This window comes from Carlito syrichta, unplaced genomic scaffold (genome assembly GCF_000164805.1).
Source record: "Carlito syrichta isolate Samal-C Ts95f unplaced genomic scaffold, Tarsius_syrichta-2.0.1 Scaffold288132, whole genome shotgun sequence".
Classification (NCBI taxonomy): domain Eukaryota; kingdom Metazoa; phylum Chordata; class Mammalia; order Primates; family Tarsiidae; genus Carlito; species Carlito syrichta.
Window position 1 is genome coordinate 50,782 of NW_007232228.1, and position 13,077 is coordinate 63,858.

The following is a 13,077-nucleotide window of genomic DNA, read 5'->3' on the forward strand; positions in this document are numbered from 1 at the left end:
AAATGTTGATTTTTTTTTTTAAACCTACATAGGAACTATTATAAACTTGAAATGGGAACATGCCACTTAATATTATGGCCACTTACAAAAACAAAACTAGATGTGGATACAGCTTGTAATACGTCAAGGTATGGGGGGAAAAATGATAATTTTCCAAACCATTATAAATATATGACTGAACTGTTAACCCCACAAGAAGCTTCCCATTCCCATGCAACTTGACAAGGTTCACAAAAGTCTGCACACTGCCATGTCTATGTAGACTACTGTCAAGAGCTGTCACTACAACCACTATACAGAGGAGGAAACTCTAGCTTTGGGAGATTAAATGTCATACCCATAGGGAAACAGTGCTGAGAAGAGAATCTAGCTGCTAATTCCCACAACATCTTTTACTGTAGCCTTTCCTGGACTATCTTCAACATCTCTCAGCTTTTGTCCACCCATTGCCGGTACCAGAAAGCACAGATGTGCACAGAAGCACATTTTAAATTGTGAGCATTTGGATTTGTTTTTGTTTGTTTGACTCTCCAACATGGGTTATTAAATTAGCAGTTATCATTTTGAATCAGGTAGTTTAAAAAAAAGATTTATCTTCTAAGTGTGAGCCACTTTTGAAATTTGATTGATTTTTACTACCACCCATGCAGTTGGGGTGAACTTGAAATTTTGAAGCTATAATGTCATTCACTATGTGATGATTTTGTCTAAATAACTCAGTTTTTCTCAAATAGCTTTTCTCATTCCTCATCTTAGAATGTAAATAATCACAGAAATGTAACAAAGTTGTTTTTATGATTTGACAGTAATACTACAGCCTCAAATCTCCTCTTCTGGTTTCCACTCTTATCCATCTTTCATCTATTATCAATAGAACAGCAATATTGGTCCTGTTGAAACATTAGCTCTTTACTCTTCTGCTTACTCCTCCTCCTGCCCTCATGCCTTCTCATACCCTTTAGAGTAGAAGCCAAAGTTCTTCATTGGCTTACATTATCTGCCACCACTTCACTGCCTCTCTGACCTGATCTGCTACCATTCACCCTGAATCATTTTGTCCCAACCACTCTGGATTCCTCACTCTCCCTCGAACATTCCAGAAACACACCTTCCTCGGGACCTTTGCATTTGTTATTTTCTCTGCTTGGAAAATTTCACCTCGAGTATTCACATGAATCACTCCCTCACCTTCCATTAAGAGAGGGTTTCCCTGGCTTTCTTACCTAAAAGTACAACCCACCTTCCTCATAACACTTCCTCTTCACTTCTTTATTTTTCTTCTTAGCACCAACTGGCATATCTTGCATTTACTTATTTGTATGTTTTGTTGTCTGTCTCTCCCACTAGAATATAAGCTCTGTGTTAGCATTTTGTCCATTTGTCACTATGTGACTTTGTAGAAAGGGGAATATTCAACTTCTCTAAACTAGAGATTATTTATCTATTTCCAGACTAGTTCTACAGCAATGCCTAACAAAAAGCAGGAACTTAATAATTAGTTGTTGAATTCATGAGTGAATCTAAAAGAGCTTTGAAAATTATGGCCCATGACACATGAAAAAGGAGGAAAAGGAGAAAGGGAAAATGCGGGGAAAGGAGAGAGAAGAAGCATGTCAGAGATGCTTAGACCACATTGATATGGGAAAAGAGAACCAAGCAGAAAAATTAAAAAAAAAAAAAAAAAAAAGGAAACTGGTGTATCATAATTGAAAAGCCCAGTAAGTAAGCAAAAGAAAGAAAGAAAGAAAGACTGTTCTTCATTGTCCACTCAGTAGTCACATGATTTAGTTTTATCATGACCTGGGACAGTATTATCCCTAGAAAGCTGGTGATAATCTCTTCTATGAATGACCAATTCATCCATTTCCTCAAGGTAGTCAAGAACTTGTGAGAGGCCTAAAGCATGTACAGTGATTCTAGGACACCATTAGTGATCAAATCAAAGTATTTTCCAACATCATGAATTTTCTTGGGAATATAATCTGAACAGATGTATAGTGCCAAGAACTAGGGTTATCCCTCTGATACATCGTCATAACCTGGAACATCACACTTTTCAACATACACAAAATCAAACACAGACAAATACACCTTCTTACTACACAACTAATAGATCCCCAATCTTCACGCCATGCGAGGACTATGAACTTCTTTTCTTATTCAGACTTCAATCAGTGGGATCCGCAACCAGTGGGAATTTCCAGCAGGCTAAAGGCAGTTTATCTCCATTCATGACATGCTCTCTAGGGCTACAAGGAGGATCCCTTTCCATCCTGCTTCAGCCTCTACTATGATTTTCACTTTCCCCTCATGGAGGCCTTTCTTCTCTAGCCACTCGATCTTGCAAAAACTATTTTAAATGTCTGGTAAATTTTGCCCCAAGATGCTTTTAAAGGTCTGTGCTGAGGAAAACAACATTCACTTTGCAACCTTCTTGGGATTTTTATTTAGCTAGAGCCTCTTCTTCATTCCAGGATTTAAAGCATGATGGAAACTTTAGCTCATGAATCAAAACAACTCTCTAGAGCTAAAAGCTACCTGTATTTGCATAACAATTTAAAAGATTCAAACATCAGGGCAAGGTCGGGTGAAATAAATTGCCAAGGTCATGGTTCTCTTGAAGTGGTATTAGATTCAGAAATGCTGATCCCCAATGTTTGCTCTGCCCCATGGATATCTCTCTTCCACCTCTATTCTAAATGATACTGTGGTATGGAGTAAAATTAATCCACTGTATGTGTGGAAACCACTAGACGGCCCTTAACTCTATCCTTTCCTTCTAGTTCCATATTATTCAGATGATGGAGGGAAAGATTTGATCATGACCCATTGACTTCAATGTATTACCATACAAATGAAATGACTTAGAAACAGTGACCTGGGGACTCTTGGTCTAAACCAGGAGCTGCTGTTGACTGTATCTGAAACTCTAAAAGTATTTTGAATCTCTTTAATTTCTTGAACAAAGAATGGCTTTGAATTATCTTTGCTTTAATTCTGAGAACCTAAAAATCTAGGGATCCTTAAAAAACGCAAAGGCCCATTTGCCGGAGAGGAAGAAACTGAGGAGGTTAAATGTGTAAATAATTCTTGCTTTAATACCCTTAGCTAGAAAAACCTTTAAAGCGACACATCGAGAAGCTAGTTAAGTCACAGCCTCTTTGAACCTACTTCAGTGAACCACTGAATGTCAGACACCTCAGGCACGACTCTGAATTCAGAATTCTCCTCTGCTCGTAGTGCCTTCCCTCTTAAGTATCAGGGAATTTTGCAAACTACGACTCCACTCCCAGCCTTTCAGGGGAGAGGGCTTTCCAGGGGCGCAGGACGTGCCACTCGAGAATCTCACCAACAGTGGGCATTTAGCGCAGCCAAGCGACAGGCAGGCGCCAGGGCTCGGCAAAAGGAGGCGTCGGCTGAGGCGGGGAGAACTTTGGCACTCAGAGCAGAACCACCCTTTGCTGGCCAGTCGCGTTGCTCCTCCGAGAAAGCAAGCGGAGGTGGCGACTGGGCGGAAAAATAAAGAAAGAGAAGAGAGGAAGTAGCTAGGGAAGAAGGAAAATGAAGTCCGCGCTGAGAGAGCCAGCAAGAGGGTGGCCGATAGTGGAGCAAGGCGGATTTGGCTGCCTCTTTTCTGCACTCCGGGAGTGAACGCCCTCTCCAACGCGACCCCAGGAAATAAGTGGGTCTTGCCTGGAAGGAAAAGAATCCAAGTGAGAGCGTTGCTCCTCTGTCACCGCTTCCCGTCGGAACTCCGGCTGCTTCTCAGACCAGCCGCCTCCCCCAGCCGGACGCAGTGCCCCAGGCGCCCTGCAGATGGGGCGGGCAAGGAACAGGCGCCCAAGCCGCGGGTGACAGGCGCCGACCCGCCCGCCCCGCACCGTGCGGTGACTGGGCGGGCAGGGGATTCCAGGCGGAGGGACCCGGGCGCGGGATCACAGACTGCCGAGGGCGCACCAAGCTCCAACTTGGATGACCCAGAGATCGCTCCAGCTCCCGGGACCGCTTCACCCACATTAACGAAGCTGCGCTCGGAACCTGGAGACCTCAGGCGACGGCCGCAGAGGGGCGAGTCGGTCGCAGGAGGGGGCGCGCTTTCTCCCTGCGGGTCTCAGTAATGAGGAGACTGAGTTTGTGGTGGCTGCTGAGCAGGGTCTGTCTGCTGCTGCCGCCGCCCTGCGCACTGGTGCTGGCCGGGGTGCCCGGCTCCTCCTCACACCCGCAGCCCTGCCAGATCCTCAAGCGCATCGGGCACGCGGTGAGGGTGGGCGCGGTGCACTTGCAGCCCTGGACCACGGCCCCCCGCGCGGCTAGCCGCGCTCCGGACAGCAGCCGGGCAGGCGCCCAGCGGGATGAGCCGGAGCCAGGGACTTGGCGGCCCCCGGCGCCCTCGCCGGGCGCACGCTGGTTGGGGAGCACCCTGCATGGCCGGGGGTCGCCGGTCGCCCGGAAGCCCGGGGAGGGCGCTGGGGCCGAGACCCTGTGGCCGCGGGACGCTCTCCTCTTCGCCGTGGACAACCTGAATCGCGTGGAAGGGCTGCTGCCCTACAACCTGTCTTTGGAAGTAGTGATGGCCATCGAGGCGGGCCTGGGCGATCTGCCGCTTTTGCCCTTCTCCTCCCCTAGCTCGCCGTGGAGCAGTGACCCTTTCTCCTTTCTGCAAAGTGTGTGCCACACCGTGGTGGTGCAAGGGGTGTCGGCGCTGCTTGCCTTCCCTCAGGGCCAGGGCGAGATGTTGGAGCTCGACTTGGTCAGCTCGGTACTGCACATTCCAGTGATCAGCATCGTGCGCCACGAGTTTCCGCGGGAGAGTCAGGTGAGAGGAGTCTGGCGCGTGGGGTGGAGATAGGAGCTGCTGGGGGCCGGGGCCGGGGCCGCAGCGTGGGGGAGAGGAAAGGGCTGGTGAAGTCCGGGGAGACTTGGTGCTTTATAACTTTGTTATTGTTTAAGGGCTCCATATGTTTTTAGGAGGTAGGTAGAAGGAACACAGTAGAAGTAGAATAAAACATTTAAAGAAAATGCGAGGTGGGGTCGCAGATGGAAGGAAGGAAATGCGAGAATACGAGAAAAAAATCTTCATGTTTTGTACAGCTGGGAGAAATCTAGTGAATTCCCTACGGAAGTAGAAGTCGAGATTCAGGACCGTGGAGAGCGGTCAAGGTTTTGAAAGCCTGCGCGCAGGTTGGGGGTGGGGTATTCCTGACTCTGCGGGAGTCGTACACTCCCAGGAGGAACTCTGAGAGCATGTGGCGGAAAAAGCAGCATCTGCTCTCTGATTCCTTTGGTAGGTGTGCCTGAACCATAAGCGGTGGTGTAAGGAAGAAGGCACATCCCTCTGAATTCCTTAGAGTAAACAGAAAATCTACAACTAGTACAGAATCAATAAATAAAAAAGAGTGGCCAATTAGCCTTGAGTATTGGACAGAATTTGAAGCATATAGTAGCATAAAAGGGAATGTGGAGATTCATTTGGGGATTATCTCTTTGTCCCTATCTTCCTTCTACGTGGTGTCTACTCAGAGGCTGGTAGGCTGTTGCTCTGTTCGTCCTATTTCTGCTCCCATTACCTAAGAATAAAGGAATAAGAATCTAATGATTTAGTTTCCTATCAGCTAAAAAAAAAAGAAGAAGAAAACTAAATACGTGTTCAGTTAAAGAGGCTATTTGTGAACTTAACCACTGAAGAGTAATGATGAGGAGACAAATACTTAAGGACAAGATAGGATCGTTTCAGCAATAAGAGTTTTCTGCATTGTGTACACTACTTTTACATGGTGTCAAAAACTGTAGTCAGCATTATACAGAGTATTTGTGAAGCAAATAGATAATTGGAATTGGCCCCATTTTAAAGACTGAGAAACTAAGGAAAGTTCTGGGGCTTAATCAGCATTGGTCAGTATACTTGGAAGAGTCCCAACCCTGGACGATTTTTAACTCTACGTCATTTTCACTCCACTCTTTTAGGTGGAAAAACATAAATATTTCTAATCTCTCTTATTCCACTTTTGATATATATGCAAAGATAAAAACTAAATTGAGTAAGGGCAATATGTTAATACATTGAAAAGTTAATTGACTCTATGCATAAAATATCAAGGGAGTACTAAAGATACCCCTTTCTAGAAAAATAAGTCTTATGTTTTTAATCTTAGGAAGGGTAAGTACAAGCTACTCTTAGAAGTTGCCCAGAAGATTCCTTTTTAATGCTGAACTATAGATATTTGATCTGCAGAGTACAGGCTAATTAACTTTTATCTAAAATATTTCTGTCACCTGAGTCTGAATGTCTGTAGGCAGCAGATGGAAATGCATGGAAAACACAGGTGCACAATGCTGCCAATGGTCCAAGTGTTATAAACATGAAATTGCATCCATAGGGTGCACCATTATTAATATATATGCAGAATCAGATCTAACAAAATGCAGTCGTCAGCATGACTTGCCTCTCATTATTGCTTCTTTATTGTCTAATACTTCATAAGTTGCCAATAGTGGTCACAGTCACCAGACTCCTTTCTATGTGTAGATTATTTGGTAAGAGTCTTACATAGCAAGAATTTTCCTCCCAAATTAGTGTCTGTTAGTTATCAGAGAAATTGTGTTCCATAATGAATGTGTGCAGTATACAGCACATTACAACAAGGGTACCAGAAAAACCATAAAGTAGAATCTAGAATCAGTAAACTCCAAAGCTTTAAGACCACTAGGGGGGAAAAAGTCCTCCATGGACAAGCTGACAACAAATATTCTGTCAAGTACATTTACTTCTGTATTTCAATTCAAAAACATGTTTAACTCACTGTCGTCACTATTATTTTCATGGTACACATCTTGAAAGGGAAAGGTTATTACATAAACTCACATCTAGTTTGTCCAGCTGAGGACATTTTCTTTCATCTCCATTTGTATTTTAAATTCAAATATATCTGACTAGTCTTGCTTTTAGTATATCATTTAAATGTCATTCTATAATATTCCATATTAAGAATGCCCTGTTCAATGCCAAGTCACCGTAATATGTAATTTTAGGATATGACCATAATCTGCTTTAGGCAAAATAATAACTGATCTTTCCCTTGCTTCTACCAAAAAGTGGACCTTCCTCTGATACACTGATGTGATTTTTTTTAAACTTCCCAAATATAAAAGAATGTCAAAGTCATTTTACACATTAAATAAAATTGACTTAATCTAGCCACTGTCCTTGGAATTTACTGCCCAGTGACCTAATTCGTTGATTGTGTGCCAATGCCTGAATGAAGGATTCTAGAAGCAAGTGGACTTGTTCATCTAAGTAAAATACAATTGTTTCTCTTATTCAAACAAATCAAAATATCATTTAAAGTAGGAGCAGCAACAGCTCTTTTCTCTCATTTTCTTTTGTGCTGCTTATTTCTTTCATATGAAGGTTTTAATTAATAAGTAATAGTTTTAATAACATCCTGCCACAACTCTTGAATAGAAGGAGATACCCCTGAGATAATCAGACCCCTAAGAAAAGTATAATAGTTTTATTTCAAAATACTATTTATTCAAAACATAAACACATAAGATCATCAACTTGGAGGGGACCAACTTCCTCCAGTCAGTAAATTCATTAAAAGTAGTTAGTTAACTATGTACTTTTGGAAAACATGTGTTTATTATTACTACATTATAAAAGCTTAATACAACATTACACATAGAATGGGTTGAAGGCATGTTTCCATCAAAAATATTTCTGACTTCACTGCCATACCCAAATCTCCAACTGAGGCTAACCCATCTTATTAAAATGATCATTTCCTAGCTTTAAATTCTAGTTCTGTAACCTTCAAATAATGATGCTGCATATAAACGTAGTAAAATTTACATTTAAGTTACATGAAGTTCCTACAGTTATACTTTCTTTCTTTTCCCTTTCCATGCTACTTTTTCATCTAGAGGTTTTGTGTAGTTTCTTCAAAGTTAACGTTTTAAAATTTACCTGCTGAGGTGGTGATAAACACAATTTTCTCTAAAATATGTATTTCATGTTAATTCCATATCAGTCCCATTAGGCAGAGTTAATGAAGTTACATGATTGGCACAGACCCAAACCCAGGCAATTCAAAAGTGACTATACTAATATTTTCAACTCTTGTTGAAAGTATCAACCACAGCTTTGCCTGTTTTATCAGTCATATGTAGTAACAAATTAATACTTTCTTTCCTATGGAAATATAAGTGCTTCAGGTGGTCTATCTCCTCTGACAATACAGGACTAAGTCTGAAGCCTATTCATTAGAAATTGGCTAACACAGCACTACTTTTGCATGATACAGAGACAGAACAATGATACTACTACAGAGTTTAGGTGTCTCATGAGGGGACAGTAAAGGACATTTATTTTTAAAACATCTGTTCTCAAAAGTGCTGGTTTTCCTTGACTTGCTCTGTGCAAAGTCAAGTTCTCTCTCCTCTGGGGAAAATGTGTTCTTCTGCAATTCATGATGAATGGCTAATAGTAGCACCTAATTGTTGTTGACTTGAAGATAAATGATTTCAAATTAAATGCCAAGTGATGCAAAACTTTTCATAGGTAGTGATATTTTATAGGTTCCTCTTGAAGAACAGAGATGTGGGATTACTTTGGAAGATTTTTTTATTCGGTTATTTATTTTTCTAGATAAATAGAGCAGAAGAAACTAGCAGACACCATTTATTAGCAATTAGTCTCTCCCATTTTTCTTTGCGCTTACCACAGGAGTGTCACTTAATCCATAAAGAATATATTTGCTCTTGATTTACTTGATTGACCATTAAATCTTAGAGTTAATTTATGATTAAATCAGCTAAGCTAGGATCAATTTCAATGCCTAATTCCTTAGTGTATTATCTTCTGTTGTTGTAGAAGGCATCATGGATTTTGTACCATTACATTTTATTTCATTAGTATTCCCAAATTCCAACCACATTAGTTAAAAAAAGCTCAATGTATTGGAAAGTACATCAAATAGTGGTGAAAATTTCCCAATTCACTTCTGCATCTTACTAACCATGTATTCTTGGGCAAGTGACTATCTCTGAGCATCTACACTTATCAGTCAAAATAAGGTACTTTATCAGCCTAACAGTGTTGTTTTGTAACTCAAATGAGAAAGTGAAAATACTTTGAAAAACTTTATAGTGTTAGCCAAATAACTAGTGGAGATGTGTTGATCATGATTAGATAAGAATTAAGTCTTAATTCTTCAATAGTCCATTAGCAATTATTAATCAAATTAGCCTGTCACATGTAATATGTCTCTATCCCCCACCTTCCTCTTTGCTCTCCCCTCCTTTTTTTCTCTCTAAAAAATAGTAAGCAGGTAGAGGGGAGAAAAAAGAACTAAGTTCTTAATTAGGGTACACTTGCCTGGGAAAAGAAGACATGTTATAGTACTATTTCAGTATTAATGGTAACTTTTTACCTATGGCACATCTAACACAGCTTCTAGAACCTTAAGTTCTTCCATAGAAACTTCAATAAGATGCATAAGGTTTTTGAGAAATGCTCGTCCTTCATAATGTTCTCAATTTTTTTTCTAAGGCAAAATATCATTCATAAGACTACAGTCATACAGAGACTACCCCAGTTCCCCTCGCATTCCACCAACTATACCGCTAAGGACACATTGGCTCATTCAACTTTTTTTTTAATAGCAAGTATTTCTTGATAAAGAAAGCAATATGTTGGTTCATACTGGCCTATGCTCCTTATATTATCATGGTCACATAATAATTTGCAGAATAGTTACTTTGAGTACCATTGCCTTAGACAACCATGTGGGGCTCTCATAACAGGTATTGCTCATTTTAATACAGAGATGAGAAATCTCCTTGTCTTTTTTTCTGCCTTGTTTAGCTACTGCCATATACGCAGAAGAGCAGAGGAACTGTACAGCACCAGAGATGTAATGCCATAACTATAAAACTAGATAAGAAGAAAGTACATCTTCTAATATTTGCCACATTGTTTTTTGAGTGTATACATTAATGACAAACTAATAGAAATCTTTAAGCCACCCAGTTAGTTGTCTTTCTCTAATATTTTCTTTATGAGTTTATGAAAGAAAAGAGCAATGGAGAAGGGGTGAACTTAGAGTAAGCCAACTCTCTCCCACTTCCTCTCTGTCCTGACACCTCAGCCAAATTTTCAGATCTTTTTTAACTATGTAAGATTTATGCACTTTGAGGGAAGAATGTCAGCTGTATTTGGTCTCCTGCATTGAGGGAGCAGTTTGATCCTTGACCTGGGCTGGCATTATGTCATCAAGAATAAACCCTGACACTGAAAAGCTGGTATCTGATTGGCTAGGGCTGATTTAGTAAAGGAGATAAGCCTTCAAGGGGTCAAGTGGTAAAGAATACAGCAGATGACTCCCTTTTCAATCAGGTCAAATTATGCCTCATCATTATTCATTTGAAACATAGATTTAGGAAAATTTTTAATCATATATTTTTGTAGAATTTGTGTTTTTCAAAGCTTCTTCACAAATGTGTTTATGTAATCCTCCTAACAGCACTTCAAGGCAGATGATAATACTTAGACAAAATATAGAAAAGTAGAAAGAGCTGAGCATTGTAGGAAGTGAAAAGTCATCAAGAAGGAAAAAAGACTAATAGCTCCTTTTGAACTTAGTATCTTTGTCAGCCTGCAACCAAAGAACGGATTGAATCCATCACTACTTTTGTAATATCCCAGAAAAAGGGATGAAAGAGAGAGACATCTACTTCCAGGTTTGTTAAAAGTATACACTAAATGTTCAACAATGGAAATTTAATTAACTGAGTCATGATATATCTTTATAATGGAGTAATATGCAATCATTCAAAATAAGAATTTATTTATTGACACAAAGAGGTAAAAAATATTACAAAAATGTATGTAAAGTGTTACTTTGTTTCTGTAAAATGCAAAATCTGAAACTTTATTTATAAAAATGTTAGCTGGACACAGTAGCTCATGCCTATAATCCCAGAGCATTGGGAGGCCAAGGAGGAAGGATTGCTTGAGGCCAGGAGTTAGAGACCAGCCTGTGCAACATAGGGAGACCCCATCTCTATAAAAAATAAAAAAGTAAGCCAGGTGTGGCAGTGCCCATTTGCAGTACTGGCTACTCAGAAGGCTGAGGCAAGAGAATTGTTTGAACTCAAGAGTTTCAGTTTTGAGTTTATAGTGAGCTATGATTACACCACAGTACTCCAGCCTGAGTGCCAGAACAAGACTCTGTCTGTATATATATAGTAATTATAACTAGAGGATGGAAATCTGCATTTCTTCTTCCATGCTTCCATTTATCTAAAAATAAGCATGTATTACCTACACAATTAAAAATAGTAAGAGAAAAAAATGCCTCCATACTTTCTCACCTGTGCTTTCCATACTTCAATATGAGAATATGTTTTTGGGAAGAGTAAATTGTAGAATGCTTTTAAATTTATCAAAGTTCTTTATCAGCATGATGGCTCACACCTACAATCCCAGCACTTCGAGAGGCCAAGATGGGAAGATCACTTGAGGCCAGGAGTCTGAGGATGAAGTGAGCTATGATTGTACCACTGCACTCCAGCCTCGATGACAAAGCAAGAACTTGTCTCTAAATAAATAAATATATAAGTAAAATTTTTAAAGTCCTTTCTCATCTATTTTACCGTTTTTTTCTCACAATTACTTTGGAAGGTGAGCAGGACAAATATTGCCTTTATAATGCAAATAAGAAAAATGAGACAATAATATAGGTGGAAGAAATACTAGGTGAGAATTAAGAAACTACATTTTTGAGAAGCTCAGAGCTATATGAGACTCTTAGCTCTACAACGTTCTAGACATTATACCTTGAGAAACAGGTGCCTGATGTCTCTATGTTTCAATTTCTTGAGTCATAAATATGATTATCTCATAAGTTTATGGTGAAGACTACATCAGATATGCAATGTACTGAGCACAGTACCTAGAGTACAGCATGGTCTTATGATGGTGGTGATGACTGTTCTTTTAGCACAAATGTTACTATGGCAAGATTAATGAAAACTAATCAGAAAAAGAACTAAAGTATCCCAACTTATCTCAAGGAAATGTCTATATGCATTTTCTTATTTTTTTATTTTTTTTGAATTGGAGTCTCACTCGGTTGCCCAGACGAGTGCAGTGGCCGCTCCCGGCCACCGCACCCTCGCCTGCTGGGCTATGGCGATCCTTCCGCCTCAGCCTTCCAAGTAGCTGGAATTACAGGCATGTGCTACCATGCCCAGCTGATTTTTTGATTTATTGTAGAGATGAGGTCTCGCTGCCCAGGCGGGTCTCGAACCCGTGGGCTCAGGCGATCCACTCACCTCAGCCTCCCAAAGGCGCGGGATTACAGGCTGAGCCACCAAGCCCGGCACATTTTCAATATGTATATAATATTCAGGTTTAAGACATCCAGCTCCAGCAGACAGGCCTGAAAAAAATGAAGAAATCTGCTGTTTTGAAACCATACTTAGAGATCTGATTCATGAGCACCTGAAATTTAAGTGTGTGTAAAGTTAGTTAACAATAAAGTGAAATTTGAGATCCAATTTTAGCTAGTTGCTCTTTTATATGGGTTCAGGATGGCTGGAGTTTTGCAGCAGTTACATCGTGGTTATAAACAATGCTGTGTTCTATTAGACGATAATAGAGAGGAACTCACAAGTCTTTCCTCATCTACTGCCCTAACTTCTCATAAGAGGCTCCGAGGAACTCAAGGAACAATAGAACAGAAATCACAGCTTCACTTTACTAATAGATGCATTAATGCCCAGTGCCCTGCTGTTTAGTTCTTTAAAAAACAAAAAGAATGGGTTAGGACATAGACTTGGGCTTCAGGTTTGTGTGGCTTTTTTTTTCCAAGTTGGAGTCTCACTCCCTTGCCCAGGCTGGAGTGCAGTGACAGGCTCACGGCCAGCCTAGCATCGATCCACTGGACTCGGGCAATCCTTCCGCCTAAGCCTTCCAAGTAGCTGGAACTACAGGCATGTGCCACTGCGCCCGGCTAATTTTTTTTTTTTTTGAATTGGAGTCTCACTCAGTCGCCCAGACTGGAGTGCAGTGGC

At 40.6% G+C, this 13,077-nt stretch overlaps 1 protein-coding gene across 2 annotated transcripts in view; it reads left to right on the plus strand.

Annotated features, from left to right (window-relative positions):
- The first annotated feature begins 3,702 nt into the window (after nucleotides 1-3,702).
- Nucleotides 3,703-13,077, plus strand: part of GRIN3A (glutamate ionotropic receptor NMDA type subunit 3A) — a 180,111-nt gene continuing 170,736 nt past the window's right edge. The window contains exon 1 of one of the 2 annotated variants that reach the window (XM_008053372.2): nucleotides 3,703-4,816. In XM_008053372.2, coding sequence (XP_008051563.1) covers nucleotides 4,118-4,816 — 699 coding nt within the window. In that variant the 5' untranslated portion in view covers nucleotides 3,703-4,117. The remainder of the gene's footprint in view (nucleotides 4,817-13,077) is intronic. The other variant, XR_002481681.1, reaches the window with a different exon arrangement.